This window comes from Myotis yumanensis, unplaced genomic scaffold, assembly GCF_028538775.1.
Source record: "Myotis yumanensis isolate MYYU_CA2020_CCGP unplaced genomic scaffold, mMyoYum1.0.hap1 SCAF_7, whole genome shotgun sequence".
In the NCBI taxonomy this organism is placed as follows: Eukaryota; Metazoa; Chordata; class Mammalia; order Chiroptera; family Vespertilionidae; genus Myotis; species Myotis yumanensis.
Window position 1 is genome coordinate 69922283 of NW_027223758.1, and position 15860 is coordinate 69938142.

The window sequence follows — 15860 nt, forward strand, 5'->3', positions numbered from 1 at the left end:
CTCTGAGCTCCGAGCTCCGGATGCAACAATGTTGCAATTATAGAAGCTAAACAAACCCCAGGTACCTGCTTTCAGCCAGCAGGGCCTCAGAGCTTAGAGCGGCCAGTGATGGCAACAGAGTTTCAATTATAGAAGCTAAACAAACCCAGATACCTGCTTTCAGCTGGCAATGGCCTCAGAGCTGGAGCCGGCTCTCAGCTCCAGTGACAGCTATAGAAGGTAAATAAATCCCAGAAAAAAACAAAAAGAAAAAAAAAAGAGGCTGGGAGCTTCAGTCGCCCACCAGCCTGAAAACGGCCCTCAGCCCCTCATCCAGGCTGGCCAGGCACCCCAGTGGGGACCCCCACCCTGAAGGGGGTGAACTAGCTGCAAACAGCCATCAGCCCTTCATCCAGGTTGGCCAGGCACCCAAGCGGGACCCCCACCCTGATCTGGATCACCCTTCAGGGCACAACAGCTGGCCCCCACCCGTGCACCAGGCCTCTATCCTATATAGTAAAAGGGTAAAATGCAAACTGACCCTAACAGCAGAAAGACTGGGAATGACTGGTCACTATGACACACACTGACCACCAGGGGGCAGACGCTCAATGCAGGAGCTGCCCTCTGGTGGTCAGGGCGCTCTCACATGGGAGGAGCTCTGCTCAGCCACAAGCCAGGCTGATGGCTGCCAGTACAGCGGTGGTGGTGGGAGCCTCCCCCACCTCCTCAGCAGCGCTAAGGATGTCCGACTGCAGTTTAGGTCTGCTCCCCGCTGGCAAATAGACATCCCCCGAGGGCTGTCAGGCTGCCAGAGGGATGTCTGATTGTCATCTTAGGCCCAATCCTCCGGGGAGCAGGCCTAAGCCAGCAAGTGGTCCCAGACTGTGAGAGGGCACAGGCCAGGCTGAGGGACCCCACTACCCCCGAGTGCACAAATTTTTGTGCACCAGGCATCTAGTCTTATTATAAAGGCCTAGTATAAAAAAAGAATGAAAAATATCTCTATTTTTATTGAGCAGATGTTAAAATGATAATATTTTAGATATAGTGAGTTAAATATAATATATTAATAATTTTAACAGTTTCTTTTTGAATTTTTAAAAAATTAAGCCTTTTATTTTGGTATAATTATAAATTCACTTACTTGTTTTTTAAAAAATATATATATTTTATTGATTTTTTACAGAGAGGAAGGGAGAGAGAAAGAGAGTTAGAAACATCGATGAGAGAGAAACATCAATCAGCCGCCTCCTGCACATCTCCTACTGGGGATGTGCCCACAACCCAGGTACATGCCCTTGACTGGAATTGAACCTGGGACCTTTCAGTCCGCAGGCCGACGCTCTATCCACTGAGCCAAACCGGTTTCGGCGCTTACTTGTTTTTTTAAAAAATTCTTTTTAAATGTGGCTACTAGAGATACATAAGCGGGACAATGTAGAGAGTCTAGAAACAGATCTACGTATATTTGAAAATGGGAGACAAAAGCAATGGCATTGCATATCAGTCAAGAAAGGATGTCAAGAAAAAAATAAAAATGAAAATAAGAACAAAACAAAAAAAAGAAAGGATGTCATACTTAATAAATGGTGCTGGGCCAATTGTTTATCCATATGAAAAAAATATAATGGCATCTCTATTTCATACCATACACAAAAACCAATTCCTATGGAATAACTATCTAAATATGAAAAATAAAATTTATAGAAAATATTTAGCATAATATCTTTATTATCTCAGGCCCTATAAGATTTTATAGGCAAGATACAAAAAGTACAAACCATAATGGAAACTATTATTAAATTTAGTGATCTTATTTATCACTTAGCCCGAATAACTACATTACAGTATTACAGTTGTAAACTTCTGTACAACAAAACATTCTCTAAAGAGAGTGAAAAGGTAAGCTACAGACTATCTAAGGTATTTTCCACAAATATAAATGAAAAAAAAATTTGTATCAAGAATAAATAACTCCTTCAAATTGATCTAAAAAAGAAAGGTAAATAATGCAGTAGGAAAATGGGCAAAGGATATGAACAAGCAGACTCACAGAGGAAACACAAATACCCAACAGCCCCTCCCAACTGATGTGTCAGTGGTGAGCAATTTACCAATATCTCATCCAAGTGAAGATGCCCGATGCCTGAGGTCCAGAAATTCACCTCCTGCACCTTATCCTAGAGAAACTCTCAAGGGTAAGAACATTCTTCGTAGCACTGTTTAAACTGGCAATAGGCTCCATTGTTTAAAACCCGAATAAAGATACTTGGGATACTCCTACACATTGGATCAATATGGGGAGATCCAAAAATCTATTATATGAGTGAGTAAAAGGAAGTTGCTGAAGGACACGTACAACATAACATTTGAATAAATTTTCCAGATATGCAAAATAATATTACATATTGCTTGTGCAGCCACGTATAGTAAAAGTATGGGAACATGTCTGGAAGTGATAAACACCAAGTGTTGACAGTGGTCACCTCAGAAGGATAGCAGGGCGATGGGATCAGGGAGGCCACAGGGCCTTCAACTCTAAATATAATGTTTCATTGATCATTAAAACACAATATTAACCCAATGAAAATATGGTCATGCAGTAGCATTGACAAAACTGAGAGATGGGTACATCGGTGTTCATAATATTATTCTCTATACTTTTCTATATGTTTGTTAATATTTTTTACTTTGGGAAAAAAGAAAAAATTCACTGTCTATATACAGTAACAGATAATTTGGAACTATAATTTGTAAAATCATACTATTTAACATATAAAGCTGTGTTTTTTTTAATATCTAGCTCTGGCTAGTGTGCTCAATGGTTAGAGCATCACCTCACACACCAAAAGGTTGTGGGTTTGATTCCTGGCCCTGGTGGGGTGTGTGCAGGAGACAACCAATTGATGTGTCTCTCACATCTCTCTCAATCTCTCTGTCTCTCTTTCTCTCCCCATCCCTCCCTCCCTTCTACTCTAAAAAGCAATGGAAAAAATATCCTCAGGTGAGGATTAACAAAAATAAAAATAAAAATAAAAAATTGAACAATGTACCTAAGTCTAACACTTCTTTGTTTGGGGGCAGGGAGAGCTTCAATGGGTGTTAATGTTTCTCAAATGTCTCTGTGATGAACTAATGTGGGCACACTGGAGGCCTCTCTTAAAGTGCCCAAGTCCTGTGTTAAGGCTCTGAGCAGTTCTCTGGTAATGAAATTTATACAGTTTTCTTTAATCCAGCATTTTTCAAACATCTAACAGTAGAATTCTTCTTGTGTGAGTGGCCTCACCTTGGGGAAGGCTGACTCAGTGACCTCCAAGTTCCCTCCCAATTCTCACAGTCACCATTCTAGTTTTGGCTCTGCCAGGAACTTGCTAGATGACTTTGGCCAAATCACCTTTCCTCTTGGGGCCTTAATTTATTAAGATATTAGATGGGTGTGTGAAGTTTAGACTCTAAGATCTCTTACCTGTTTCCAGCTCTAAAACCCCTTGTTGGAGCCCAGAGTTAGGATGACATTTCCACTTATTCTTCCCCTCTCAACTCTTTATTATTTAACTAAAAGCAGGTTCAGTAGAAGAATTGCAAAAAATGCACAGAAGCAAAATAAAAAAAGAATTAAATGTACATGCCACTGTGGCCCTTTCTCCAAAGGTATGATGAGAGCCAGCATTTATGGAGCACTTATGTACAAAGCACTGTGCTAGCATAGGTCTATTCTTATCCTTATTTTACAGAAGAGGAGACTGAGGGTCAGAGAGGTAAAGTGTCCTGGGCAAGGTCAGACAGCTTGCAGGACTCTAACCCAAGTTGTCCTGACTCTACAACACATGTACTCAGCCACCACCACATACAGCCTCCCCATCTGAAGGGGGTCTTCATCCCTGGAGCCATTCCTTTCCTCCCGGTTCCCTAAGTCCTTCGGGATTCTCTCCTGTTCCCAGAGAAGATGTGGACATGATCTCCTCCAGGTCAGCACCATTACTGAAGAAGGATCTGTGTCCCTCCCCCAAACTCAGTCCACCTTATCTCTAGAAAAACTATGACTTGGCCTGGAGAGGGGGAAAAATAAGCCTTTCCCCACCCCAACTCCACCCCTCAAACCACTGGCCTTGGGGTAAATTCAGCAGGCTGTGGACACAAGGATGGTATGTATCTAAGTTTCACATAGACTATTGTCTTACGTGAATGTCCGATAAAGGAAGCACAATGGCTGCAAGATGGGGGCTGGGAGGTGAGATTTCCTAAGTGGAGATTCTAGAAGACAGGCCTGGAGTTCTGAAGCCTGGGTCCTCCTGACAGACAGGCAGGCAGCCGGGGTGGGGACATGAGAGATAAATGTGGGGTGGGGAAAAACCCAGCCAGGGACACCAGCCCAAGAAGTTTGACTGGGACTGGTCTGTTGAGAATGGGAAATGGAGGCAGGATGCGTTAGCAATGAACTTGGTCACTGCTATAGAGTCTGAGGGGCTAGGGCAGCACTGTCCAACAGAAATATAATATGAGCCACATATGTAATTTTAAATGTTCTAGTAGTCACATTAAAAAAATAGTAAATCTATGAAATAGATTGCTCTCACAATTAATGAGCTTCCCTTGGTCTTAGCAATCAGGGGTTCCACACTCAAGTGCCCTCAGTGCCCAGGTAGGTAACAGAAACAAGTGGATGGCATATAAGCACATTTCATACTTTCCTACAAAAATAAACAGCATAGCAAATGCAATGTTCTGTTCATTAATGTGACTTCAGTGCAGGAATTCTAGGAAGGGTGGTGCCTGTGGCAAATCAGAGAAAGTACCGGGTCTAAGTTAGCTCTGGCGGACTTCTGCCTCATAGGTATGGGAATCAGTGTTGCTAGAACTTCCAATTTTTGGAAAGAAGCTTGCAGTTGGGATTTTTAAAAGTTATTAGTCAATTCAAATTTTATTAAAAAACAACTGGGTGGGCCAGATCTCAACCTCTGGTCTTCTTCAAAACCTTACCCATGCCCTGGCAGGTGTGGCTCGGTTGGTTGAGCATTGTCCCATGCACCAGGAGGTTACCAGTTCAATTACCGGTCAAAGGGACCAGCCAGGGTTGCAGGCTTGATCTACCAGGGATCATGCAGGAAGCAGCTGATTGATGTTTTTCTCTCTCTCTCTCCCTCTCCCTTCCTCTCTCTCCAAAAATCAACAAACTATTCTAAAAAAAACAAAAAACAAAAAAACCTTGACCATGCTTTACAGAGGAGGAAACTGAGATTCAGAGTTGTTAAACATTTTCCCAACTTCACAGCAAAGACAAAGAACTAGTCTTGAGGTAATTTCTGCTACATCTGCTAATAACCAACATCGATTTTTCTCTATTCTTATTGAGAATTTACTAGGTCCCAGGTTCTGTGCTGAATATATGACACCATGAAGAAGATGCTGTTTATGATGATGCCAGATTTAGACAGGGGAAGCCCAGGCTCAGAAAGGTGGGGTAAATTGCCTAAGATGACACTGCGGGGCTTGAACCCAGGTCTGTGTTTGATACAAGACTCTAGATGGCCCCCTCTGGCTCCACTCCCTACCACCTCACCACACTGAAGAACCAGCCTGGAGGCCAAGGCATCTGGTGGTTTTCAAGGTGAGGCTCCTCCAAAGGGCCTGGGGCTATGGGGTGGACAGCATCCTGTACCTCCACACTCCCCTCCTCCCCCCCCCCTCCATTGTTTCATTCCTGTGAACTGGCTTCCGGTGAGATTTTGTTTGAAGAAAGAATGCCACTTTCATTTTACTTTTAACACATTGCAGGCGGATCACGAGAATTCTTGCTTCATATTACCCAGTGTTTTACAAAGTATCATACTTTAAAAAGATACTAGCTTGTAAGAACATGTCATAAATAACTTCAAAATACAATGGGTATTTAATTTTAAAGTGTGCGTTTTTTGTACTCATTCAATAGAAACTTATCTGGCCACTGGGTAAAGCTAGCAATAAAACTACTGGTCCGCAATGTGTTAAGTTTGAAAACTACTGATTGCCCAGGGTCCCTTGGTTTACAGGAGAAGAAACTGAGGCCAGGAGGTGGCAAGTGCCTGATGTCCCTCTGTAAGTCAAGACCAGAGCCAGGCAGAACTGGATCCTGGAGGTCCAGCCTGGCCGCCAGGCCCTGCCTGGGAAACTGCCCACTGGGTGTGCCAGGGCCTCCCTCCAGCTCCTCTGGCCTCTCTCCAGGAAGGGCCAACTGCTTTCTGTCTCACTACTTCCCGGGCTCTTCCTCATGCCTGTTTGGATAACTTTTTCACCCTTTCCTTCACAAGCTCTCTCTGAGGTATGGCTGCCTCTGCTGACTGTCTCAGGGAATCCTGGGGCCTTGGCAGTGTAGCAGCCCAGGCTTGGCCAGTCTGGCGGCAGACAGTTCTCAAACAGTGGCTGTCTGGGCAGAGGGAGGCCTATTTACCCAGGGCAGGGCCCAGGCAGAGGCTGTAGCTTCCTCTCCATGCCACTGGCCCATCCAGCCACTCAGCACACTGACTCGGCTCTCCCCATCTGTATTTGCTCATTCCACAAATATTTATGGAGTGCCTACTGTGTGCCAAGCACTGTTCTGCATGATGAGGATATAGCAAGACAGCCAGACACCCTGCTGTAATGGAACTTACACTGTAGTGGAGGAGACAAATGATAAACAGACCAAGGAATGCAGCAGAGACTCCAGCACTGTAGAGGATAACAGGGTTGATACTGATGGGTGGAGGTGGGTCAGCCTTAGATCTAGGTGGTCAAGGAAGGCCACTCTCAGTGAGGAACATTGGAGCTAAGACCCAAACTATGGGAAGAAATCAGTTATGGGAAGATCTGGAGAAAGGGTGTTCCTAGTAGAGGAAATAGCAAGTGCAAAGGCCCTGGGGCAGGAATGTGGTGTAACGGAAGGATAGTAAAAAGATCAGGGTGGCTGAAGTGGAGTGAGCAAAAAGGAGAGAGACAGGAGAGGCCAACAGAGAGACAGACAGATTCAGTTCCCCAGGGACCTTTCAGGTCAGGAGAAGATCTCAAGATTTCTGTTCAGAGTGACACAAGCTTCTGGGAGATGTTCAGCAGGAATTTTAAACATGATTGTATCCTGAATTTCTCCTCCAGCTTTAACTCTGCTTTTTCCCTCTGTGGCTTTCTGTTCCACGACTCTTATTTCCAGGTACACTTGAGAGTGTTTGAAATAGCATTCAATTATTCCCTTTACCTTTTTAATTTACTTTTTTTTTTTAAATCAAAGCTATATAGGTACACAATTGAAACAAATCAAATAGTTCTATAAAGCTGAAACTATATAGCAGTAGTTGCTGGCTACTCTTTCCTGAACCTGATCCTCACCACCCAGAGGCAACTACTTGCAACTATGTTAGCTGGTCCCCCACCCTCTCGCCCCCCTCTGGGGTTTTCCTCTGTATTTCTAGATATGATGGTTATGCTGCTGCTTCTTGACTTTTCGGTCTTAGATGTAAGATGTTCATTCGCTGATAGGAAAGATCCTACACACTATTGCCCAATTTGGAGATAAGTCAATATCATTGTTTTCATTGGCATAATTATGCCATTATCATTACTATAATTCACAGCTGATGTCATCTGTACATGAACTAAGGCCTTTCTTTTTTAAAAATATATTTTATTGATTTTTTACAGAGAGGAAGAGAGAGGGATAGAGAGTTAGGAACATTGATGAGAGAGAAACATCGATCAGCTGCCTCCTGCACACCCCCCACTGGGGATGTGCCCGCAACCAAGGTACATGCCCTTGACCGGAATCGAACCTGGGACCCTTCAGTCTGCAGGCCGACGCTCTATCCACTGAGCCAAACCAGCTAGGGCTGAACTAAGGCCTTTCCATGTGTTATCTCAGTTACTCTTCACAATAACACTATAAGGTAGGTGACTCAACCTCTATGCCTCCATTTTCTCATCTATAAAATGGAAGTGACAAAATAGCACCTACCTCATAGGTCACTGTGAAGATAAAGAGTTAATATGTGTAAAGTCCTAGTAAGTATTCTATAAATGTCTACTCTTGTCACAATCCCCAGCGCACATCCATAAATGTACAGAAATAAAACACAAGTTTTACACATGCAAAATTTACTCGCATTACATGATATACACTATGTTTTCTATCCTATTTTACTTAATTTAAAAATAATATGGTAATCTTTGTGAAATTTCATGAATCTATTTTTTAAAATACATTTTTATTGATTTCATAGAGGAAGGGAGAAGGAGAGAGAGATAGAAACATTAATGATGAGAGAGAATCATTGATTGGCTGCCCCCTGCACATTCCACACTGGGGATCAAGCCCCCATCGCGGGCATATGCCCTAACCAGGAATTGAACTGTGACCTCCTGATTCATAGATTGACACTCAACCACTGAACCACACTGGCCAGGTTCATGAATCTATTTTTGATTAATAACTCATGCTCTTTTCTAATGAACATTATACTTCAATAAAAATATTTTTAAATAGTATATTTTTATTCAAAGAAAAGGCAAAGGATGAAAATAAAAGAAACTGGTTTATTATGTTAATAGCAAATGTGCTAAAATTATTTTATCCAGCACAGTGAGGGTAGATTTGAGACTCTAACAGCTTGGATACTGCTGATTTGTAATTTCTTATGAATACTGTTGAACTGCACTAAAGGAATACTATATCTGCCTAAAATCAAACATATGTGCTTCAGAAGCTTTTTAAAAATAATATTTGATATTTAAAGCAAAAGTCAGCAAACTATATTCCCTGGGCCAAATCTGGCCCACTGCCTGTTTTTACAAATAAAGTTTTATTGGGGCCTGGCTAGTGTGCCTCTTTAATAAATAAATAAAAACAAAGTTTTATTAGAACACAGCCACACCATTCATTTATTTATTGCCTATGGCTTCATTTGTGCTACAAAAGCAGAGCTGAGTAGTTGCCACAAATCCCATCTGACCTGCAATATTTACTATTTGGTCTTCTATAGAAAAATTTACCAGCCTCTATATTAAAGTTACATTTCAAAACTCAAGCTTAAATTAAGTCTTATTCTACTTATTTCTTATTTTATATTATTTATTGGTCTAGCAAATTTTAATAATTACTTTTTCCTCAACATTTTATTTTGAAAAATTTCAAACCTACTAAAGGTTGAACGAATACTACAGTGAGCACTCATGTATTCACACCCAAGATTCACCAATTGGTAGCATTCTGTCACAATTGCTTTAACACTACATATCTCTCTATGCACTTTTTAATTAAAATATTTGTTGCAAAAATTATATATTCACATACATATTTGACTCTGTGTGTGTGTGTGTGTGTGTGTGCGCGCGCATGTGAACACACATGACCTCATGGCAGAAGTGGTCAACTGTATACCAACAAATTCATGCCCCCCCCCCCCCCCCCCATAGTTTAGAGATATTCCTGGGAAAACAGCTACCTGCTAGGGACCACATATCCCAGAACCCTCTTCACTTGCCAAGGCCAAGTGACTAGTTCTCACCAATAGAATGTGAGTGGAAGTGATAAATGTCACTCTGGGCTAGAGTCACTTCCGGGATCCCTGGGTCACTCTGAGACAGAGGTAAATAAACTTCTAATTTACATTTTTGGGTGTTTGTTCGTTAGCTAGTATAGTTCTAACTAATGCAACCCAATAAATTGTGTGACCCATTAATGGCTCAAGATGGCAGTTTGAAACATACTGGTCTGGTCCTCTGGTTCGCTGAACATTTTTGAACCATAGTTCCTTTCATTAAATGTTTCATTGAAAAGTCAAAATGGAGCTTCTATGGTTGAAGCATCTTTACTGACTCCTCCAATGAATATTGTGTGATGATCACTGAGTAAGGCACATGCCTCCTCCATTTCTCAAAAGAAGAGGCGAGAGCCAGCAGAAGGACTAGAGTGAGGCCACAAACAGCTGCCCGGGGCCAGAGCCATTTCCCAGGTCTGTGGCCAGTGCAGGTCTGTTCCCTCCATCTCTATGCCTCCCATGTGCTCCCCACAGGCCCAAATCATAGACCAGGCACTGAGAACAAACCCCAGACATTTGAGAGCATCTGAAGGCTTAAAACTAAGCTTTGTCCTGACTCTCCAGCTAGACAGTTGCATCCTGGAACCAGTTGCATATCCCTCATTCTGTTTGTTCCACAACAGCTAAATAATGCCTCTATTATTTACAGAGGAGGAAACTGAGATTCAGTAAGCATTCAGTCCCTTTGGCACAGTAGGTATAATAACAATAATAATAACAATAGTTAGAATTTACATAACACTTTCTGTGTGCCAGACACATAGCACTTTACATATTAATCTCATTTAATTCTCACAACCCTATAAAGTGGATGTTATTATCATCAGCCCAATAGACAGATGAAGAAACTGAGGCACAGAAATTAAATAATTTGCCTTAGACAGTTTTGCTCAGTAGTTAGAGCATCTGCCTACAGACTGAAGGGTCACGGGTTTGATTCCAGTCAAGTTTGATTCGGTTGCAGGCTTGATCCCCAGCCCCAGTCAGAGCACGTAAAGGAGGCAACCAGTGGATTTGTCTCTCTCACATCGATGTTTCTCTCTTTGTGTCTCTCCCCTCTCCCTTCCATTCTCTCTCTCTCTCTAAAAAAAAAAAAAGAAAGAAAGAAAGAAAGAAAGAAAGAAAGAAAGAAAGGAAGAAAGGAAGAAAAGAAGAATATATTCTCGGGTGAGGATGAACAACAAACAAACAAACAAAAAAAGAAATTAAGTAATTTACCCAATGCTACACAGCTAGTAGATGGCAATTTGAGCCTAGGCAGTCTGACTCTGACTGTGAGTCTGAGCTGCTATTATATAGCCCTTTCGATGCTACTATAAGAGGTAACAGTATAGGTAAAAGAATGGAGATTTGGTATGAATAGATTTTAATCACACATTTGCTGTGCGATGCAGGGAAACTTGTTTAACAACTCTGAATCTCAATTTACCTGGTTATAAGATGGGGAATAATACTTCCCACTTTGATGGGTTATTGCAAAGATCAAATAGAGAAAACATATAAAGTAACCAGCATCCTGGTCGTTACATAAAAGGGGGTTAAATAGAAACAAACTATTACTTCTTCTTGGGCCTACCCGTATGCTGGAGGCATGTGAGTCAGAAAAAAAATGGAAGGCATAGTTCCTGCACTTAAGCACCTCATAATCTTTATTTTTATTATTGACTTAGAGAAACATCACTTCTCTGTTCCACCCATTTATGCATTCATTGGTTGATTCTTGTATGTACCCTGGCTGGGGATGAAACCCACCACCTTGGCGTATTGGAACGACGCTCTAACCAACTGAGCTACCCGGCCAGGGGGCATCTCACAATCTTTTTAGGAACAAGATAAATCATTCATGAAAGAATCAGAAAAGTCCTAAGATACTTCAATAAAAATTGGTTTAGTTGCAGTCAAATGTAAGTAAAATCAGTGCAGTTTATGGCCAGGCTCTCGGCCTCTGTATGTGCTGTTCCTCCTCCCTCTCTTCTTCTAGTTTCAGCTTAGATATCAACCCACTACCCCAGGGTCAGAGGTCTCTGACCTCTCCCTGCCCCTTTCCCTAAGTCCTTTTGGTTCCCTTAGTGCCCTATTTGTCATATCACGGCACTGTCTTTGATTGCTGCTGGTCTGTCTACCCCACCACATTGGGCACTCTGCAAGATATGAAGCCACATTCTATTCTACATTCCCCAGTGCCTAGCAGAATGCCTTGCATACCATAAGCCCCCAGTAGTTGTTCATTGAAGAAATGAACAGGTGAACAATGAATAGATGTAAAAGCCTTCCAAGTAGAGACAAGAGGCACTCTGGGCATCCATAGCCTCCTTTTATAAAATGAGACAAAGTAAGGCAATGGTTCCCGAATTCCAGCTGACCCAATAGCCAAAATCATATAAGGAACTTAACAAAAAATTAACGATTCTTGGAAGTCATCCCATGAAACTCTGTTTCACCAAGTCTGAAGTGGAGCCCCCAAATAGGTCAGTTTTAAAAAGTTTCCCACATGCAGCCAGGTTTGTGACCCATGGAACCACAGGGGATCAAACTGAAACTGAGGTAGGATGGCAAGATGATGTGGACAGGGTGAAAGGGGAAGAGGGTGGGGAGACTATATTTTGGGAATGAGGGGAGGGAGCAGCATGCCTGATACCTGATACAATCCCATAGCCCTCAGTATCTGGGGTCCTGACCTACTTTGGGCCCATCAACCCTTTAGGGAGACAAAGCACTTTATAGTTTACCTTTTATCCTTCATTAGCTCATGGAATCCTCACAATAACCAAGGTTCATTTGATGGATGAAGAATTGAGGATCAGATTGCTTAAGTAAAGTGTCCACCATTGTATAGCTTTAAGTGGGTGGGCCACTTAACCAATCTCCTCTGACAACAGCCTCTGATCAAAGGAACTAGGCCTACTAGTATGTACCCAGGCTCATCTAGCACTTAGAAACAGATATAGTGCCCTAATGGAGGATTGTTGACCAGTGGCCAAATCACCCTGTCTCCTTACTGGTCCTGTTCTGTGTACTTACAAGTACTGCTATCCCAGCCCAGCCTAACCCATCTCATCCATCTATTCATCTTTTCATCTACTCACCCATCCGTCACCTCATCCATCCATCCACCCATCTATCTAGTTACTTATTCACCTACTCATCATATCCACACATTACTTCCATACATCCTATCTACCCATCCATCCATCCATCATCCCCACCATACCCACCCATCCACACATCACATCTATTCATTAATCCATCCACCCATATACCCACCTATCTATCTTCCCAATTATTCATTAATCCATTGGTCCCATCCATCCATCCATCCATCCATCCATCCATCCATCCATCTATCCATCCATCATCCATCAATCTATCTCTCCATTTCATTTCATTCTGATCAATTCCATCCATCCACCAACACATCATATCCATTTATCAAACCATCTACCTATACACCCATCCATATATTCATTCATTCATTCATTTGTTGAATAATATAAACTCCATCAAAATCTACATGGGGCCAGGACCTGTGGCTGCCAGGAGTATAACAAGAAGAGTTAGACAAATACTGACCTTTCCCTCGAGATTTGAAATGCTTACAAAAATGACAAACTCCCGAAGGGTCAAAATATATACTCAAGGGAAGCTTACTGAAAGGAAAACAAGTGTAGGATATAACAAAGCCAGGAGTCAGGTTGGCACACAGATATGCACAGCATCCTATCCTTACATGGCTAAGATTGGCCCTGAACTTGGTGCTGGGCTATAACCTGGCACCCAAAGCAAATTCTACAACGTAAGAGTCACAGTATGCTAAATCATGGCAGACACTGTCCAGCAGCTATTCCTGCTTCCCTACAACACAGTGGTGTTATATGTATCCAGGGCACATTTGGAAACGTCTGGAGACATTTTTGTTTGGCACAGCTGATGGGGAGGTATGTGACAAGCATCTAGTAAGTTAAAGTAGAGATGTTGCTAGACAACTATTATGAGAATAAATAAAGTAAGAGACACAGAACATCCATCCATCCGATCATCCAACCAATGTTTGTTGAATACTGGTTATGTTATTAGCACTGCACAGAGGCTAGGATGAAGGGATGGGAGTGGACATCCTACAAAGTGGACAGACCTCGGATATGGTGAGAGGCTGTAGGTACATTATTCTTTGGGAGGAACTCTACGGCCCTAGCCTGGGCTTGTAGCCTGGAGCTCTCCTCCAGAATCTGACCAGCCACTATGAGTCTTCTTCTGGCGACTGTGTTTTAAATTAGTATGAAGCACCTAAGGCAAGCCCAGCCCTTTAGCTATGCAATCTCCTCTAATCGCACCACCTTTTGTGAGATAGGTCCTGTTGTTCTTCACTTTACAGATGAGGAAATAGATTCAGAGAGGGGAAGTGACTAGCCCAAGGTGGGATGGATCCCCAGGCTCGTTTTGATTCTTCAGCTTCTGCTATTGCCACGGCATCACAGACTTCTGCTTGATGGTGGATCAGAGCTCTCCTGGAGCAGTCAGGAGATCAGTCCCTGCTTCCTTGAGGCCATCTGTCCTCCACTAATGACAACATTAAGTACTATTTATTGAGTACTTACCATGTGTGGTGCCAAGGTCTTACACCCTTGCTTTCTTTTAGTTATCCTAAGATACTCCATCTCAACTTTGGAGATAGGTGACCAAGGCACAGAAATGTTGAATACTTTGTCTAAAGTCACAGAACTACAACTGAGATCTACAGGGTTCCAGAGGCCAAGCTCTGTGCATATGTGTGATTTAAGTTGGTTTATAAAAGGCACCTAATTTTAAAAAATCCAAAATGTACAAAAAAGAGTAAAATAAAGAGACATTCTCTTGACCCTCCCTCATGAGAACTGTTACCAGTCTCTTTGTGCCCTTCCACTAATTTTCTATGCAAATATAAACGTCTGTACATATATATGCGCATATCCATTTTGTTATCAGAAATGTAACATGCTATACACAATTCTTCAGCTTACTTTTTCACTTAATGCAACTTGGAGGTCCTTTCCTATCTGCACACAGACCTGCATTTATTTTCCACCATTGGGAGAGCATTCCATCCCGAAGATGCATCGTGCTCTATTTGCCCAGCCTCTATGGTCCAACATTTGGGTTATTTCCAATTTTGGAGTCACCCCCCAGCAGGAGAGCCTGAACCCTTCACCATCAGTAACACATCTCCCTAACCTTGCATCTAAGTTGCACACCAGCATGAGATCATTCTCATTTTCCCACGCCCCACACTGTGCATTGCTTTATACCACTAACCCTTGCTGAATTATCCAGAGCTGATGGCCCTCATCAGAGGGGCTGGCCACCTCCCCACTTGGGTCCCATCCCACCTAGACCATGACCCAGCTCAACAACCAAGCCCAGCAAGGCTCTCCATGGGCTTTAGTTTGTCCTCCAGGCAAAGTGGGGATGATGCTTCCAGCCCCACCCCCTGTGAAATTTTGGAAGAACCCCTGGTATGCATCCCCAGGAAAGCAGTCTCTCTGGGCGGAAATGAGCCAAGCCACTGTGCTAGGACTCCTGCAGGCTCTCCTAGCACTTCCCATACCAAATCCGCCATGCCCCTGTTTGAAAGCTTAGTAAAGCAAGTCACATGCTCCCCCCTGGGCTTCCAGGCCTTCTAAAAGAGCCTTCAGAGGATCTTTGGTCCCTTCAGAAACACATAAGGAGGCATCCCATGGTTTCCCAAACTTAACCATGATCCCGCCCGATTCAGTCCTCCCCCAGTTCCAACCGCTGGCCCCACTCACCATAGGGACTCTCCACTGGAGCCCCAAGGGGCGTGTTCACACTGACCATGGCCGAACCCACCCAGCCGGAGACCTGGGGGCATGGAGGAGCTGGGGCCCCACACACAGCAGCAGTGAGAGCCAGTCCACCAGGAAGGCAGGAGTGCAGCCAGCTGCCACCGCCCGGTTATCTTATTGATTCTTCTAATCACCCAATGTGGGTGGATACGTTAAAGAGTAACCAGTCACTTAGGGAACCTGTGGCTGGGGACTGTCGCTGTTGCCATGGCAACGACAACCTGGCGAGATCCGGGGTCCACTTGGGCCCCAATCCTGCACTCTGGGGTTGGGGACACCTGATGCCAGAAGTAGGGGATACCAGCTCCCCCACCCCCAACTTGAGAGAAAGGACTGGCCAGGAGGGAATGGGGAGGTGAGAGTCCAACCTGGGTTGGGTTTTATGACTCCACAGAATGGGTGTGGCAGGAGGTGGGAGGGAGGAGTAGAGGAGAAAAAGGGGGTGGAGGACTGTAACGTGTTATTAAGCACCCACTGGATGCTAGGAGATGCATAT

The 15860-nt window shown here is 43.3% G+C and overlaps 1 protein-coding gene across 1 annotated transcript in view; it reads right to left on the bottom strand.

Moving 5' to 3' along the window:
• The window catches only part of HNF4A (hepatocyte nuclear factor 4 alpha), a 59095-nt gene extending 43666 nt beyond the window's left edge, over positions 1-15429 (bottom strand). The window contains exon 1 of the mRNA XM_070420891.1: positions 15308-15429. Coding sequence (XP_070276992.1) covers positions 15308-15356 — 49 coding nt within the window. The 5' untranslated portion in view covers positions 15357-15429. The remainder of the gene's footprint in view (positions 1-15307) is intronic.
• Positions 15430-15860: the final 431 nt, after the last annotated feature.